General features: G+C 39.6%; 1 protein-coding gene across 1 annotated transcript; it reads left to right on the forward strand.

Annotated features, from left to right (window-relative positions):
* The first annotated feature begins 3368 nt into the window (after positions 1–3368).
* LOC121965585 (transcriptional regulator Myc-1-like) lies at positions 3369–8503 on the forward strand. Its single transcript, XM_042515723.2, has 3 exons — positions 3369–3864; positions 5868–6495; positions 7466–8503. Exons 2-3 carry the CDS (start codon positions 5877–5879, stop codon positions 7984–7986), a joined length of 1140 nt encoding a protein of 379 aa, XP_042371657.2. The 5' UTR covers positions 3369–3864; positions 5868–5876; the 3' UTR covers positions 7987–8503.
* The last annotated feature ends 10753 nt before the right edge of the window (positions 8504–19256 follow it).

A 19256-nucleotide genomic window follows, 5' to 3' on the forward strand; every position in this document is an offset into this window, starting at 1 on the left:
GTTTGTTACAGGTGGAGTTTGTGGGCTCCTGATTGGCTGGAAACACTCACCTGAACACAGACAGCACAGAGCAGCAGCTGGGAGGAGAAGCATTGTGTGCAGCGCTGTTTCCTCTGGTGAAGCTGGGGAGAAGTGACGCTCTGATGCAGCTGAGACCAAACAAGGACGAGCTGCGACATCAGACCAGACGGCTCCTCACACCTCCCATCAGCCCCTGCAGCGGCGCACACACAAGGCGGCTGCTGCTGATCCAGAGCAGGAGGTGGAGCTTTTTCTATGTTATCTTCAAGAAAACAAAGTGAAGCTAATTTGATGGTTGACGTCATTTTTCATGTGAAAACATTTCAATGTTCCAGTTTCACAAACCTTTCCGTAAAATAATGTTGGTAATTGTAATATATCAGTAATAATGTTTGGGTTAACCCTTTGAAACCTGGGCAAACTGGCTCCATTTCTTTAAAAAAAAAACAAAAAAAAAAAAAACACGAGAAAAGGCATCGAGCAACTTCACACCTTACATACTGGATCAAAATAAGTTTTGTTGTCACCACTGACAAGCATCAAACCCCCGGGACCTGAGAAAATCGCTTTGATTTTTTTTCAAAACATGGAAAAATGCAATGAGCAACATGGCGAGAAAAGTCGCACAAATTCAAAAGAATTAGTAAAAAGTGACAAAAAAACTGACTTGAATAAGCTGTGAGGAGATAATTAGATTTGATGCAAGAAAGGGAAAACTATTTAAAAAACCATATAAATATTTCATATAATTATAGAATTAAATTATTTTAGCAAAAATAAAAACTGTATTTTTTTAGACATGTTTCAAGTGATTTCGTATTTCTTGTTTGTTATTATTATTTTATTGTTATTATTATTATTATTATGGGGTAATTTTCTCGTAACATTTTACTAATTTCTTGCTAATTTTGAAGCCATGTCTTGTTGGTTGTTGCTTAATTGCTTCTTCTAGTATTTTTGGAAGAAATCAAGCTAATTTATCTGGTGTCAAGCAGTAAGAAGATATGACCCCAAAAATTGCAAGAAGTTTGTAAAAAGTAAAAGAAAACTCCCTGAAAATTAGCACAAAAATACTCATCCCCACATCCCTCAGACAAATAAAAATAAAAATTTGTGAAAGTAAAAATTAATTTATTAAAACATGGAAATTACTTACAAATGTAAAAATGAGAATAATAGTGTAAAATAATTTTCAGTATATTATTATTACAAATACAATAATAAAGTTCTTCTTTATTCTGTACATACTGTACATATCTATGTTAAGTGCCTTCCTTTGTGTATATATATATTTGCATTATTTTGCCCTTTAACAAATGTTTCATTCAGTCGCTGCTCTCTTAAATGCTGCTGCAACAAAACACACAGGATTAATAAAGTATTTCTGTTCTGTTTATTTATTACTAATTCCCATAGTAATTTTCTTGTACTTTTTTGTGCTAATATTTGGATCATGTCTTTTTTTGTTGCTCATTGCCTTCTTCTCATGCTTTTGAAAGAAATCAAGCCCATTTGCTGAGGTTTCAAAGGGTTAATACTATAATTACATTTGATTTAATTTCACCGATTATATGTAAATATGTTTTTTGAAGTAAAAAATTTGATGCAGAACCTTTACTTGTCACAGAGTATTTGTACAGTGTGATAGAAGTATTTCTACTTCAGAAAGGGATTTGAAAACTTCCTTCAACATTTCAGCAGAAACAACAAGAATAAAGAAAAAATGAAAGTAAAGTGAGAACAGGACCTGCAGACTGAAGCAGTGAGTCTTTGCAGCCACAGGAGGGCAGCAGTGTCAAAGTGACGACAGGAGGAGCAGAAAGTTTCAAAGTCACATTTTTAGTTTATTAAATTAATCTGCATTTTATTGTGTGTTCATCACCTGATCCTAACTGAACAAACCAGCCTGTTTTCTGCATTTTAAGCCATTCCCGATGTAAACAACCCTTTCACAAAATCATAGGAGACGTCAGATTCTGACTGACCTCATCAAGTGTTTTGCACGTAAATCCTGCAAATCAACATTTATATTCTGATGGAAATAAACAAGTAAAATGTGAATACAGACTGCTGAACAAGTGTCGTGGAAAAAATGCCTTCATAATTGTGATTTACACAATAACAGAAACGTGACGGCAAGAAAGTGTGAAAAAGGATGATTTTGGGTCTAAATGAAGACCCAAAATGATAAATATGGATTATTATACATTTTTTTATTGTTTAGTGTTGCAGAGGTAATATTGGAGATCTTGTGTGTGAGTCACTGCTGTAAACACTGGAGGGCAGCAGTGTGAGGGATTTACCTCACCCTAACCCTACAGAGTATTCAGATCCTTTAAAAGCATAAAAACACTGATACTACACTGTGGAAATACTCTCCAACAAGAGCAAAATATGTGCAAGTCCTTCATGAAAACTTCAGTAAAAGTATAATCAGGATAATGTACTGAAAAACTATAATATTTCTAAACTCATGCATTCATTTTTTAAAAATATTTTTAGATTATTTCGTATTTTATTTATTAATTCAGAGAATAGATAAATCAAATAAATGTAATGTGTCTTTTTTCTTAATTTTTTTTATGTTATTGTCTTTTTATTTTATGTTACTGTGTGTCTGTAGTATTTTGTGTATTTATTTATTACTTTTGTCACTTTGTCACTGTTTTATTGTTTAATGTTCTTTTTCGTGCTTTTATGTATTTTATTTAGCTTTTGCTTTTTTGTTTTATTTTTCTAATTTGTGACATATTTTATGTAATTTATTTGTTCCCTTAATATTTTGCTTTTCATATTCTTATTGCTTTATTTGATATTAATTAATTTTTTAATGTATTTTATTTTGTTTTCCTGTTAACATTTTTCTTTCCTTTTATGTCTCCATTAATATTTCCTCTACTTTTTTGTTTATTGCAGTCACGTGGTTTTCATCATTTTAGTATTTTTTCTTTATTTTTGTAAATATATTTTTATCTCTTAATTCTGTATCACTTTATATTAAATGGTATTTGTGTATTTATTTTTTTTCTTTAATATTTTTCTTTTTATATTTGTATCACTTTATTTAATATTTTGTTTTATTTGTAATGTTTTTATGCTTTTTTCTTACATGAATATTTCTTTTTTTATTTTCATGTGTTATTATGTTTTTATGGATCTAATTTTGGTTTTCCTTTAATATTTTCTTTGCGTTTTTGTTTATTTTATTTACATATTTTGGTGTGTTCATTGTTTGTTTTTTGGGGGGGGTTATTTTTTTCTGTTGTGGTTTTCTTTCTGTCTTATTTTTCTTTTATTTAATTATTTTTATGACTTCATCAGTGACTGTGAGCAGACTTCCCGGAACTTCTTCCCTCTGCATCATTTACTGTCAGCCCGGCAGACCACCGCCTCTCTGCGCATCCGCGGAGTAAAATAGTTCTATTACATCTGATTGCTGCGTTTACGCGCAAAATATCCATAAAACCGACTCTTGCTAACAAAACGAGTGTTTATGTGTTTTTCCTGCTGACAAGAAGACGCTCACGAGCCGTTATACGTCAGGGCGTAGCACCCGTTTGGCGGGAAAATTGTCACGTGTGCGGATGAAGAAAAAAACCCTGCAGGAGCCGAAGTATTAAATGTCTCGAGCGCAGCAGTTTGCGGTGATTCACTCTGAGGAGTCAGCACGAGACACCAACGGGACACCAAACACTGTCTTTTTACAGATCGCTGTTATCGATTGAAGGAGGATTAAATTTTCATATTTGGATAAAAGGCGGACTGAAGAACTGACCTTCACTCAGTGGAACATTTGGATTTTACTCGTTTTTCACGTCTGATCCGCCAAGTTTACTCATAACGGTGAGCTAACGGTCTCTGCTGTGGACAGGTGTTTTTGGAGAATTTAACACCAAATTAGTCCAACAAAAATACGCCGAATTTATCCTCTCAGTTAGTTTTACCTTTGTCACATACTCTCATTTGATCTTTGTCCCCTAAAATTATGATTTCATAGTATTTAAATAGAGTTGCGTGTTTTGACAGCAGACAGGTTGATGATGTACCTGCAGCACCTCACCTGTCAGCGGGTTTTAGCAGTGTTGTAACTCTCCGATGATTTCAATGGCGTGTGCTGTTTGGTGTATATTTACATGCCGAAGTCAATATCGTCCTACATTGATGGTAAATATTTATATCAGAGTCTTCTTTTATTTGTAATTGAAAGAATTTCTAAATTTACCGTTACCGTAATGAGGTTTTGTACTGTACTGTAATATAATAATGGTTACATTATTCAGGTAGCCGTGACTCTTCAGTAAGTTTTACAGAGATTTCGCAGTTAATGTGGTGGCTGTGATAACTGAAGACAGGTAGTTTAGCACCGCCCCTCACCTGTACGGTTATAATCTGCCTCCCGGTAACACCTGAACCAGATATTAAAATGAACACAACTCTGAAAGAACTCGTTTGTTATTAAAGTTTCCATCCATGTGGACCATGGAGAGAAATCTAGTGACCAAAAAACAAAGTTTTGAGGAGTTCAATTTTAAATTGAGACATTTTTACAAGCCGAATTCTAGATTGTCATCTGTTGATCAAAAATCTTTTTCTTTGAGTCATATCGTGAATTTTAAACCCGAATCACAGCGAAAAGAAAATTAAATCGACAGTTTTTTGAACGGAGTTTTGTGTGAATGTGGGACTGGTGAACACTGACAGCAAATCCCACCTGAACATAATCACATGACATTTCAAGAACCTCACTTAACCTTTTTAACCTGAGAAATTTGGCATTTCTTTCAAAAACATTGGCTTATGCAGTGAGCAGCAAAAGAAGAAATCATCAAAAAAAATTAGCAAGAAAAATAAAAAGAACAAGAAAATCCCAAAGTTACAAATGAACAACACAGAAATGCCCTGAAAAAGTATAATCATTTTGTAACATAGTTTTAAATTTGTAACTATGATAATTCTAATATTTTTTTCCTCAGCATTTTTCTTTTTTCCCCAATATTTTTGGAAATTATTTTGGAAATCTTAGATTACTTGTGAAAGGTGTGTGAAGGCAGCACAAGAAAAAGTGTTGTTCCAGGTTTCAAAGGGTTAATAACATCCAGTACACATGATCTCTTTTTCTGAAGGCAACGTAACCCCTTTGTGAACGTTTTTTGGAGGCTCGTATGCATACCGACTTTAAGAGTCACCTGCTGACGACAAACACAAGACGTTTGAGTCACAATTTAAAGTGATAAGACAATCAGACAACCTCATTCTTGAGTGAAATCAGTGAAATCAGTGAAATCAGTGAAAATCATCATTGAAACCACAGAAGTTTTCACAGGTCAGATTACGTGAGACATTTTAATTTCCCTTTTTTTAGTCACTGCTTTATGAATAAAATTACTATTTTTTTATGGAGAGTGTCCATTCCATATCCTTAAATGGTCGAATCTAAAATATTCCACTTTTTTTGGTATTTTTATCAACTTTTTAATCACTATTTTTATACAATAATGGTGAAATTAAAACGACAAAAGCTAAAAACCAAAAAAGTAACTTATTTTGGACATGGTTGTTTTATGTCAGGGATGCTAAGCTTTCTTTGCCTGGGGGCCACTTTTGCAAAATGACAGGGGCCAGAGGCCAGGGGCCAATCACAGCAGACCCAGGATTTTAGGACATTTCTGTCATTTTAGCATGCTAGTTGGATTTGAGGACGTCTTTAGGATCTTAAGACTTTTGTCAGTTTTTAGGATGTTTCAAGGATCTCAGGACGTTTCTCTGATTTCAGGATGTTTCTAAGAGTTTAGGACGTCTCGAGGTGTTGAGGACATTTCATGTAACCTCGTGTTTTGTCTCTTCAGGCCGCCATCATGCCGCCGGTGTTGACCATGTCCAGCGTAACCTACGATTACGACTACGACACAGTCCAGCCCTGCTTCTTCCTGGATGGCGAGGAGGAGGACTTCTACCTGCCTCGTCGCAGCCAGCTCCTCCCAGGCCCCGGCGAGGACATCTGGAAGAAGTTTGAGCTGCTGCCCACGCCCCCCCTGTCCCCCAGCCGGACGCCTTCCCTGTCCGACGTCCCTCTCTCTGCCGCCGAACACCTGGAGGCGGTGTCTGAGCTGCTGGACGAGGACTGCAACCCCTCCGCCGCCTTCCTCCAGTCCTTCATCATCCAGGACTGCATGTGGAGCAGCAGCTTCGCCGCCGCCACCAAGCTGGAGAAGGTTGTGTCCGAGAGGCTGGCCTCGCTCCGGGCCCGCCGGGACTCTTCCGCAACCAGCAACACGAACGCCACCGCAGACAGAGCGGCCGACCAGCAGGCGGGCGTCTACCTGCAGGACCTCCACGCTGCAGCCGCCGACTGCATCGACCCCTCCGTGGTGTTTCCCTGCACCGCCGTGAAGAGCGAGGACGGAGCGGCGAAGGAGGTGACATCAGAACTGAGGCTGGACTCGCCGCCTCTCAGCAGCAGTGACAGTGAATCAGGTGAGGAGCACACAGAAAAAAGGAAATCTGTGTATTTTTTAGCACTTTGTTCAGGGCCTTTTCCCCTGACTTTCAGGTATTTTTTGTAATATTTTAGTAATTCCTTCCAGTTTTGGGCCTTTTTTTGTTGCACTGCTCGTGGCTGTTAAGAAAAGTTAAATTCTTGTAGATTTAAGGTAAATAAATCGGGGATGTTTTCACACTGAATTTTGGACAAAACTGCAAAAATGAGACCTGAGATGTAAAACAGAAATGTCATTATAAGTTTTACACAGCTGCTTTACATCTACACATGTCTGACAGTAAATGATGCAACTTCAAAAACCCCAAAAGTGCTGCAATTATTGTTATTAGTAGTTTAATGATATTACTGCGAGCAGATATTAGATAAAACTTTATTTATCCAGCACAGCAGCTTCAGTGCAAAGTGGGTAAAAAGTGCAAACATAAACATGGTAAAGTCCGTTTAAAGTGATACATCACCGAAAGATGATGTGAAACACCTGACCAAATTTGAATGACCAAAAAAAATCACCAAGATTGTAAAAAAAAGGGTCTCAAAATCCTGAAAAAATACTCAGTACTCTCTGAACTGAGACGCGGGGGGCGGGGCCTCCGCTCCTCCAGCGGACACGCCCCCAATCACGGGACTATGCTAGTGATGCTTCTGGTCTTTGTAGTGCTGTATTGTCGGGGGCGGGGTTATGCTGAGTATAGCCCTCCCGAAAACTCTTTAAACAGGAAAATGTTGAAAAAACAGTCTGAGTAATATTTTATATAGTGAAGATCTTTGTAACACGTTTTCAGTTTCCAGCATTTAAAATCTGTTTCGAAACAAATCTGTGAATTCATTTTTCACGGACTTTAAAGATTCAATAAGTTGCATAAAACAAACGTACCAACAGTAAAGTTTTGTTTCTGCGGTGCAGAGACCTCCAGAGCTTACACCAGAATCTGTATCTTTCCCCAGAAGAGGAGGAGGAGGAGGAGGAGGAGGAGATTGACGTGGTGACGGTGGACAGGCGAAAGCTGTCGCGGCGGTCAGGCGGCAGCAGCAGAGCAGACGCTCCCCCGTTGGTCCTGAAACGCTCTCACATCAACATCCACCAGCACAACTACGCCGCCCAGCAGCCTGCTGGGAAACGCATGAAGCCTGAGGGCAGCTGTCCGGCGCCGCGGCACAGCGGCGGCCGGCGGTGCTGCAGCCCCGGGTCAGACGGCGAGGACAACAACGACAAACGCAGGACTCACAACGTGCTGGAGAGGCAGCGCAGGACCGAGCTGAAGATGAGCTTCACGGCTCTGAGGGACCAAGTCCCGGCGGTGGCCGACAACGACCGAGCGGCCAAAGTGTCGATCCTGAAAAAGGCGACGGAGTTCATCTGTGAGATCAGAGAGGAGGAGAGGAGGCTGCTGGCCATGAAGGAGGCGCTGAGGAGGAGGAGCAGAGAGCTCAAACACAGACTGCAGCAGCTGAGGACTTCACATTAACGGCTCCGTCGTTTTCGTCTTAGTTTAGTTTTTATTTTTTTGTCAGAAACGGACGTCAGAGCGTCCAGACGGCAGCCGACAATTTATGAATAATTATTCTTAAATATTTTGTGTCTTTACAGTGAAACGTACTGATGCTGGCGGCTGGTCTGTGATCAGTCTCACTCTCTCTCTCTATTTTATTTTATTTTTAGTGACAATATTTTAATTTAAAGTTTTGTTCAGGATTCAGATGTCGTATCAGGAAATATACATTTATATATTTTCTATATTTGTATATAAAGATAAATACGTGTCAACTCTCAGCTGATCATAATGATCAATAATTTCATATTATTTTTGTGTATTTAATCAATAATCACTTCCTAAAGCATGGTTTTGTCCTGTATTTTTAAATTGCTTTATTATATTTTTTTAGACAGTTTATATTTTTATATTTTTAAGTCCATCAAAAGCATTGTGGACTCTTCAAAATAAAGGCCTTCCAGACAGTGGAGGTCAGTGTAAGAAACCGTGAGACGTTTTTTTTTCTTATTTCTTGTGAACAAGCTCTATTTCGATGCTTTTTTATGCTCAAAACTTTTATTTTAAAACTTAACTTATTCGAGGTTATTTATCAATTTAGGGGACTGCTGATTATTTATGAGGGGGGGGGGCTCTTAAATAAATCTTTAGAGCAGCGTACAACTTTGTATTTATTTTTGGTGATTTTTTTTTTTTTTAAATGACTTTGCTTTCGATTCTGGCAATTTTTTCCCCTGGAAATTTATTGGTGATTTTGTTTTATTTCACTTTTTTTTCTTAAAACAACTTTTTGCATTTGTTTGCCTTAAATTGTTGTTTTTTTTATTGCTGAATATTTTTAAGCTATTTTTATTTCTTTTTAGTGTTTTTTTTTTAATTATATTTTGTTTTTCTTTTAAGATTTTTGGTGATTTTTAAAAAGAGCATGCCTTCCAACCCCGTGGCCCCACCACAATAAAAATAACCAGAATGATGCCAGTTATCACAGACAGAAATGTAAAAATAGAAATGATCTTTGGATCCTCAAATGTCTGATGGTCTTTGAGCACGTTACGCGTGACGAATGCTTCATGCATTTTCCTCGAGTCGCTCAGAGAGGCTGAAGGGAAACATTTGTAGCTTTGGGGAGGGTCAACGAAAAAAGCGGCGGAGTCGAGTTTCAGCCGTTTGGTTTTATTGTGAAATCTGAGGGCGAGAGAAGCGATGGCTGCAGTCAGTCAAAGGCGATTGGAAACAAAAAAAGGAGCAGATGTCGTCGTGTGGGACGGTTTCACGGTTTCAGCAGCCGCGCGTTTCTCAGTAAAGGCTTTCGGTCGGCCGTGCAGACGCTTTGTTTCCGGTTTGGTCGTCGATGAATCGTGTGAACGAACTCGGAGAAAACAGCTGAAAGTGGAGCTCCGGTGAAGTCCGTAAATATAAAGTCAGCTCCTCCGCTCCCTCGCCTCACTGCGGGAGCTCACATCCCAAAACGACAAGCGGAGAGGACGGTTAAACTGCAGGGAAAGAATAATCTTTATTTCCTAACTTCAAAGGTCAAAGGTCAAAGGTCGCGGTCGACGCTGCGGCTGCGACCCGTGACGGCTTCCAGTCGAAACTGTCCGCAATCGTACTTTTTTTATTCCTGGATGTTTTTTCCTCACTTTTTAAAAACGTGTTTTAAATGTATGGATTTCTTGTAATTCGTGAAACATTTATTACATATATAAGTGCAGAAACATATAAGTGGCTCATTGCTTTTTTCCATGTTTTAGATAGAAATTCACCAGTTATCCCAGAGGTCAAAGGTCAGATTATTAGGCCACTTTTGGCCCCAAAGCAAAGACAATGACAGGACGTACATTTCTCTGGTTGGAGGACATTTCTTGGATTTTGACGCCTCGATCAGACGGTGTAAAAGGTGTCGTTATGTCCTGCATTCTGTTGAGTTTTTATGCACCTTTTTTGCATTAATTTAGGCCGAAAAGGTTTTTTAGCATCTTTAATTTTGTCAAAACAAAAAATGATCTGTTGCTTTGATGCTTTTATTGACAAACGCACATGATCTAAATATTGAGGGGACGTGTCCCCTGCGTCCCCCCAAACTCTGCACATATGCTGCAAACATTTATTCACAGTTTATTGTCTGAAATCATATTTCTATTGAATTATCATCCCATCGAGCAGCCCTAACCCAGACTTTAACAACACTGATTATAAGAGTCATTTCTGTGTTCAGCGCGTCCTGATGCACCACGTCACCGTTTTCTCTCGACAATGAAATAAATAAATCAAGAGCAGCTGTGCTGAGTCACAGTTACGCTGTGCTGAGTCATGCTGACGGTCCAGACTGCTGAGTCAGGGCGGTCAGCGGTGAGTGAGGAGTTTCCTGTTTCCGCTGTCTCCTCGTTTTGAGATCGTCCTCGCTGTTTGTGATCAAATGCGAATCTTAACCCTTTGAAACCTAAAAAAACTGACTCAATTTCCTCAAAAGGAAGAAGGTAAAGAGCAATTTAAGAAGAAATGACCCCAAAATTAGCAAGAAATTTGGAAAAATAAAATCACCCGAAAATCAGAGAAAAAAAAAACCCACGAGTCTGCGAGCACAATCTGCTTATGACCGCTGTGGTGACGAGTCGTTATTGAAGAATTACGTTTTAATCTGCGCTGCGCTGAGTTCGACCTGACAAAAAGTGATTATAATAAAGATTATAATCATCCTGTAAATATTCTCAGATATACAGTAATGATGACTTTACATATGGTTTTTCTTGACTTGTTCCCGTAGCTTTTAAAATAATAATTTTCCAAACGTAATAATTTCCTGAAATTTGCAGGATATTTAGCATTTGAAGATTTAAATGTTTGTGAAATGCATCTTAATGCACCACAAGAAAAGTGATGTCGATCCAGGTTTTAAAGGGTTAATGCTTAAAAACTTTGTGCAGAACTCAAAATCCCCAAATTTGATATTTGTTGTTGTTCAGCGATCAGACTTTTTCTTTTTGTGCTGATTTCTGGGTCATTTTTTCTCAAAGTGCTCACTGCGTTCTTTCTTTTTTTTCTTAAAAAAATCGAGATAATTCGCTTCAACCTTTTAATGACAAACAAAACTTTTTAAATGTGCTGTTTTTTCTCTTTGGACTTAAGAATTAAAATTTTCTGATCACAAAGTTTGAAGTATAAGAAGAAGCAGATACTGAGGTCTTAAAAATACAAAGTTAATGTGATTACACACCTGAGAAACGTCACCTGACCGTGATGAGCAACACCTGCGAGTCAATCAGGAGACAGAGACAGAGACAGAGACAGACAGAGACAGAGAGCACAGAGACAGAGAGACACAGAGCACAGAGACAGAGAGACACAGAGCACAGAGACAGAGAGACACAGAGAGACAGAGACACAGAGCACAGAGACAGAGAGACACAGAGACAGAGAGACACAGAGCACAGAGATAGAGAGACACAGAGAGACAGAGACAGAGAGACAGACAGAGACAGAGAGACAGAGACAGAGAGAGACAGAGACAGAGAGACACAGAGACACAGAGACAGAGACACAGAGACAGACAGAGACACAGAGACAGAGAGACACAGAGCACAGAGACAGAGAGACACAGAGAGACAGAGACAGAGAGACAGACAGAGACAGAGAGACAGAGACAGAGACAGAGAGAGACAGAGACAGAGACAGAGAGACACAGAGACAGACAGAGACAGAGACACAGAGAGACAGACAGAGACAGACAGAGACAGACAGAGACGGAGAGACACAGAGACAGACAGAGACACAGAGACAGACAGAGACAGAGACGGAGAGACACAGAGACAGACAGAGACACAGAGACAGCGCTGCGTTCAGAGCAGCAGCTGAGGAACCTGTTAATGAGGTGAGTTTGTCCTCGTGCACGTTATCACATTCGTGACGCTCAGTTTCGTAGGAGGGATGAAGAGCGGAAACATCATCTTGTTTTTGAGACGAATGATCAAAAAAATAAGGAAAACATGCACATTTAACCCTTTGAAACCTGGATCGTGCTGCATTCAAACGCCTTTCACAAGTATCACAAACCTCTAAGCGCCGAGCAAAGTGGTTTGATTTTAGAAAACACAGAAAACAAAAAATAAAAAACCAAAATAAAACATAACAATAACATAACTTCTTGTGCCATATGAAACAATCGTCTGTTTTCAGGGTCCGAGATAACAGTTTCCCAGTGCTCCCAGTGGTTCCTGGGTCTGTACTGGGGATCGGCCTCGTCTTCCCGCCCTGAGGCAGACAGGAAATAAAGATGTTTCCTATAACGGCAGAGCGCTGCCGTCTGTAACAGTGCGTTTGAAAGCAAACAGCAGCCTGCCCTCCAGCTGTTTGACTCTTACAAACATTATCGTGCAAATCGCTGGATGTCGTTTTCACAGAGACGTTGGCGGCTCGGTGTCGGGTCAGAGCCGGTTTAACAGCCCGCAGGGCCGAATGAACCAACAGCTCTCATTCACACGCCGAAAACCTCCGACTGCTCGCCTTTAGACACATTTAGATTTTCCAAATTTGACAGCACGTTTCTTCTTGGTCACAGAGTTTTTCTTGTCATTGTTGCCTCGGATGTCGTCCCTCCGACAGAGATCCTCCGTCCTCCACTGTACGTTGAATTTGGTACGCAGTAGTGTGCACGCTCTCAGGTTTTTATCTCTGTTTTACTCGTTCTTTTATATATAATACATACCCACTCGAGATCGATCACCCAAAATGCATGTTAGCATTAGCTGTAAAAGGCTTCATGTTTTTGCTCCTTCATGGTCTCTGTTTTATTTTTTCCCTCCATTGTCTTTAAGCTGTCCATCTGCTTTTAACCCAAATCTCTGAGTACGTTTTTGTCATTTTCCCACTGAGTCTGAGCCCGACTTCATGCAGCCAGAAAAGTGAAGGTACCAAAGTTCATACTAAAGGTGTATAAGTATATATATGTGTGTGTGTGTGTGTGTGTGTGTGTGTGTGTGTGTGTGTAACTTCCTCTGGCTTTTTTGCAGACCTGTGTGGACGCCTGTAGACTCTCCAGCTAGTTTATAAATTTAATTTCTTTTGTTTGTGGCTCTAATTGTCCAGAATAACGTCACTTAAATAAAAACTGATGTGAAAAATAATCTCTGGGCCTCCGGCAGCAAACACAGAAAAATGTCTTTTTCTGCAGCTGTATTGTGAAACATTAACAGCTGCACGCAGGTAAAATCTAATAACACAAAGCGTAGTGCAGCCTGTACTCCCCCCACCCAGCCCGTCCCCACGGGACGCCATGATGGCATCCCCCCAACACGCCCACGTCGCACCCTGCTGGGTTTCCCGGGCGTCGCCTCCACGCTGCGCGGAAAGTGAAACCGCAGCACGACGCAGCGCTCACTTCCCAGAGACGCGACGGTCGCTCCGTGACTTTTCTGTTGTTGTGGTGTGAAGAGTGAGTGAGGAACACGACGGAAAACATCTTTCTGCGAAACACTTTCAGCTTCAGACCGTTAAAAAAGTTACTCAACAATTCAGAGATGGAAAATACGAAAATAATCTAACAAATAAATAATAAAACAACGCGTGGCCAGATAATATCAAGTCAAATTTCCACTTACGTTTCTTAGGGATTTAAACTGAATTTTTCTTGGTGAAGACCATGCAATCAATCAATCATCAATCAATCAATCAATCAATGAGACTTTGTTTGTACAGCACTTTTCAAACAAACTGCTTCATGTAATAAAACCGAAATCCCTCCCCAGCACACACAAACACATTAGTGTGTAAATTCAAAAATGGAAAAATAAAAAAAAGACTTAAGTAAATAAATGAGCAAATAAGCAAATTACTAAGTAAACAAACAGATACATAAATAAAAAGATAATAATAATATAAAAAAATATATACTCAAACAGTAAATACGAGGTAAATGAAAGGAAAACGGCACAAAGTCATAAAATTCAGCATGAAGTTGGACTCTGTTTCATCCTTGTGACTCTGGAAAAAAGACAAAAATGTACTCAAATATTTGATAAAAACAAAAGCAATGCACAAAGACAATGAAGGAAAAAAAACTTTAATCAAAAGTGTAAAAATGAGTCCAACATGAGAGAGGGATGATCGCAGAGACAGATGGAGGAGAGGAGGTCTGACGGGGAGTTTCCCTTTGAGGCAACAACGAAAAGAAAAAAAAATCTGTGACCAAAAAGAAACGTGCTGTTAAATGTGGAAAATCTAAATGTGTCAGAAGTGAGTCAGCGGCGCCTCAGGTCCCTCCGCCCTCCACGCTCCGGCTCACCGCTCAGCCTGAGGAGCACCGAGTTTCAGCAGCAGCTCTCCTGCAGAAACGCTAAATACACACCCAGAAAAAAACAAGTATCTCTCTATCTATCTATCTAAATAAAGTCCACCAGCACCTGACTGCATGCATGGCTGCAAAATAAAAGGTCTAATTTATTGACTTGTGACCTTTTCAGTTGCAAAAATTATTTTATGAGTTCGTTATTGTCAACTGAATATTCTGTTCAATTTAAACTTATTTCATTTATTAATTAAATAATAATATATATATTTTTTTACCTTTCCTTTTGTTGTTTCTTTTGCTTTTTTCTTTTACTAATTTTCATATAATTTTAGGGGTCTTTTGTGTCGCAGATTTTTTGCAGTTTTTTGGGTCACTGAATTTCTCGCTGAACTTCACGTTTCAAATGTTTTATACAAACAAACTTACGTTTGTGCTCTCGCATCACCGCAGACGGTTTTTCCACTCGTGACAGAAGAGAGGTGACGAGAAAGAAAATGAAAGCAGGCAGAAAGATGTTTTAGTGCGTGAAAGTACATCAAACAGCGGCTAAAAATACTGCAGCGTTTCCTGAGCTTCAAACGCACCACCTCGTGTTTTTCTGAGAACCTCGGCCGACCTTTAGGAGAAGCTTCATGTGTTTGAGTTTATTCAGACTGTAGCTCAGGTGAGACAGAAAAACGTTACCTTTGTGTCGAGGCCGAGTTAATACCCTTTACTGCAGTCAAAGTACTAATACTACACAGTAAAAATACTCCTGAATTAGTATAATTATTAATATATAGTTATTATTGTTATTATTATTAAAAAGAAAAAGGACAAAATCTACATATTTGAGAAGCTGGAATCGTGAAATGAGTTTACGTGAAAAGTTACTTCAACCATCGAAAACGTTTTTCTGTCAGTAGATTAACTGACTGATCATTTCAGTTTTACGGTTTCAGCCGCCTTACGAAAATTTTGGCATTTTATGTTTCTGCAGACCATGAGTCTGTTATATATTTCCGCCCGTTCTCATTTCGATGTCGTTTCCGCCGCATTTTGCGTCTGCATGATACGCCAACGCAATCCATGCTTTTTTTTTCAGTTTGTTTTTGTTTGTGTGTTGTTGTTTTGTTTTGTTTTTTGTTTTTGTGAATATTTGGGGCATTTCTTGTTAAGTTGGTCATTACCGTACTCCCGTTTAAAATTTAACAAAAAAAATAATAAATCAAGCCAATTTGCTCAGGTTTCAAAGGGTTAAGGGTTTTACGGATGTAGGAGATCGACCTCCTGCAGGCGACCTCTGGTGCCGATGTCGGTACGTGCCGCCGCAGACGGGGCGACTTCGACCGACAGACGCGAGCACAGTTGTGACGTGAGTCAGAAACGAGGCTGAGGTGAAAAGAAAACAGGCGTCAGAGTTTCAGCGTAATCTCATCAGGCAGCTGCCGTCTGGTTAACCAACAACAACTACAAGTAAAACTCCACCTGACAGCTCAAACTGCCCGCTGATAAGGCCTCACATGTGCTCGCTGTTTACCCATCATGCCAGGCGGCGTTATCAGTCCAACAGAGGAGCGGCTTCCTGCTGGCATCAATGCCTCTGACCGGGAGGAAGGAAACGCCTTATATGGGCAGCAGGTGTTTGTGTGTAACTTTACTCTAGTAACTATACTCACACTCCAAAACTGATAAAGCTCTTTACACAGTTACTGAAAAAGCACGAAACAGGGTTCACGCTGTCATGAAAAACCTGGAAAAGTCGTTTTGTAAAATGAAATATACCCTGGTAGTTTTGGAAAAGCCATGGATTTTTTTTTTTTTTTTTACAGATAACAGATGATGTGTTCAAAGACCATCTGAAACTTCTGTCGGGGTGTGGGGGATCCTCCTCTGGCTCCATTTTTAATCAACAAGCTCTATTTTGATGCTGTTTTATGTCTCTGACACCTGATGGAGACTAAAAGGACAAAAACTACACTATTAACAATCACTTGAGTAAATATTCATATCTTTTGATGCTTTTGTATTTTTACTGATTTTGAGTGCAGGACTTTTACTTGTAACAGAGTATTCTGACACTGTTGTATTGCTACTTTTACTGGGGTAAAATATCTGAATACTAAACGCAGATGAAGCAGGAGGAGTTTTGTATTGTGTGTGTATTAATAGTGACAGTTGTGAGCTGGTTTATAAACAGACGCTTGGAGCAGATGACAGGAAGTGGAGTCAGTGAGAGTCGATCCACCTGTTTTATTATCTGTGTCTGACAATAAAAACCACACCGGTTTATTTTTAACTGCCGCAGGTGATAATAATGTAATCTGACCTGTTTGAGTCACTAAAGTTTGACTTTAGGCCACCGTACAGCCGTCGCTCAACAGAAAAGGACAAGAGTTTCGTAATCTTGAATTATTTTACATTTCATGATAAAAAAATATTCAGATAAAACGTAAAAATGCATCTTTACTTGTAAAACTGTGGTCGTCTGTGAAGGTTTAACATAAACATGTATTGATGTATTTTCGCACGCAGATGAAACAGTTATTCACAGGTAAAAGTTTCGCAGGAGGAGTTTTTTTCTTTGCACAAAATTTAATTCTGTGTCATTGCATACACATACAACACACCAACATTTATCCCAACTCGTCAAATACAGACACTTTGTCAACTACTTGTCAAAATATGCGTCTCTCTGCGTCCGCCTTTGAAACCTGAACAAACTGGCTTCATTTATTTTCAGAATGGGACAGAAAGGCATCGATCGATACAAATTTAGTGTCACCTCGTGGTGAGCGATGCAGATTTCAACCGGCTGAAACTTCTCCGGTTAGACTTCCTTCAGTGTTCATTGGTCGTATTTGTCCGTAATTTTGTCGTTGTTTCAGGAGGACGTCGGCGAGCTTTCTACAGTTACAGCAGATGTCCCGCCCCCAACTTCCTCCCTCTGAGGTGAGTGACACCTGAAAGTCGTTATAAAGCCTCATTATAAAGCTCAGCTTGTATCCTGCTGAGATCGTCAGTGCGGCGTCTCTGCTGGCGCCTCCTGCAGGCTGCAGGGGTCATCGCAGGTACCATGAAAAACATTTTTATTGGACTTTTTGGTTCAAATTTCTGATAAAACAGCACAGAAAGAGTCATTTTGGTTGCTGAAACGAGTTTGTGACATTCATTTATCAAAGAGAGAAACTCGAGCACAATAGTCACATTTTCGTTAATCCCTTAAATTGAAAATTTAAATTTCAAAAATAAAATGTGCCTAATGGAAACACATCAAATTAAAAAAAATAACAAAAAAATCATTTATCGCAAAAAAAAAACAACCTATACGCTGATGTTGATAAGTGTCTCTTTAGAAAAGTCGTGCTTCAGCAGAGGAGGACACGCAGTCAGAAAAATATCGCAAAAAAATAGAAAGGATTTGATGAGCTACTGGCTGCTGCGCACACGTGCGCCGCCGTCGTCATAGCAACTCAGTACCAAAGTTGCAGAAGTTGTGAGTCCCTGCTGTGCAGTTTGTGTCCTGAGGATGATGATGCTGGTGATGATGTCACAGTGAGCGTGCTCAGCAGGAAGACGTTCCTGTGACCTGAGTCGCCCACAGAAAAAAGACGTGTTTGGATGAATTTACTGTCCACGATGAGTCAGCCGAGCAGAGGAACAAAGGGACGGCGGGAAAACTGAATCGGACGCTTCCAGAGAGGAAGATCTGACCTCTCAGGGAGACTGCACTTCTGTCGTCTCATCTTCAGATATTTTTCTTTGCTTCATAAATACTCAACATTATCACAGATGACTTTTTGTTTATTAAACATTAGTTAGTAGAAATACTGACACTCAGCTCCTGCTGTGAGCCGCGCCCGAATCTGTCAGACCGCTTTTGTTTGAGTAGTTTTTTAAAGATTACCATCCTGTCATGCTGTTGTGTTGCTGTGTTCAGTTATATTCCACGATGTTTCGTGATGTTTCGTGTTGTTTCGTGATGTTTCGTGATGTTTCGTGTTGTTTCGTGATGGTTTGTGATGTTTCGTGTTGTTTCGTGATGGTTTGTGATGTTTCGTGTTGTTTCGTGATGTTTCGTGATGTTTTGTGTTGTTTCGTGATGGTTTGTGATGTTTCGTGTTGTTTCGTGATGGTTTGTGATGTTTCGTGTTGTTTCGTGATGGTTTGTGATGTTTCGTGTTGTTTTGTGATGGTTTGTGATGTTTCGTGTTGTTTTGTGATGGTTTGTGATGTTTCGTGTTGTTTCGTGATGGTTTGTGATGTTTCGTGTTGTTTCGTGATGGTTTGTGATGTTTCGTGTTGTTTCGTGTTGTTTCGTGATGTTTTGTGTTGTTTCGTGTTGTTTCGTGATGTTTCGTGTTGTTTCGTGTTGTTTCGTGATGTTTCGTGGTGTTTCGTGATGTTGGGTCGATCCTCATAGAAACACAGTTGAAAGTTACAGTTTATGGTGTAAAGACCAGAAACAGCTGCGTCCTCAGATCCTCTGGTTTGTTATCATGACTGATAAAGAAAAACACACACACACACACACACACACACACAGAGTCTTCAGATTCTTTGGAGGTTAGTAATTCCCAAGAAAAACATCTGACAGGAAGTAGCTCATTCCACGTGTGTGTGTGTGTGTGGGAGACTGAGCTCACGTTGTTTGGTGCCAGCAGCCTCATGTTTTCAGGATTTTAGGAAATTTGTAGGATTTCAGGACTTTTCTAGGTTTTGAGGACATTTCTATGATTTAAGGACATTTCTTATATTTTGAGACATGTCTCTGCTTTTAGGACGTTTCTAGGATTTTGGGATATTTCTTGGATTTTAGGACATCAGTGTCTCAGCTGTGTCCTCTGTCGGGGTGTGGGGGATCCTCCTCTGGATCTTTTTTTTGATCAGTAAGCTCTGTTTTGGTGCTGTTTTATGTCTCTGACACCTTATGGAGACTAAAAGGACAAAACCTGGCCCCCTTTCAGGGTCCAGGTTTGGCCTG

The sequence above is a fragment of the Plectropomus leopardus genome, chromosome 12, assembly GCF_026936395.1.
Source record: "Plectropomus leopardus strain MGB_pleo_1.0 chromosome 12, ASM2693639v1, whole genome shotgun sequence".
In the NCBI taxonomy this organism is placed as follows: Eukaryota; Metazoa; Chordata; class Actinopteri; order Perciformes; family Serranidae; genus Plectropomus; species Plectropomus leopardus.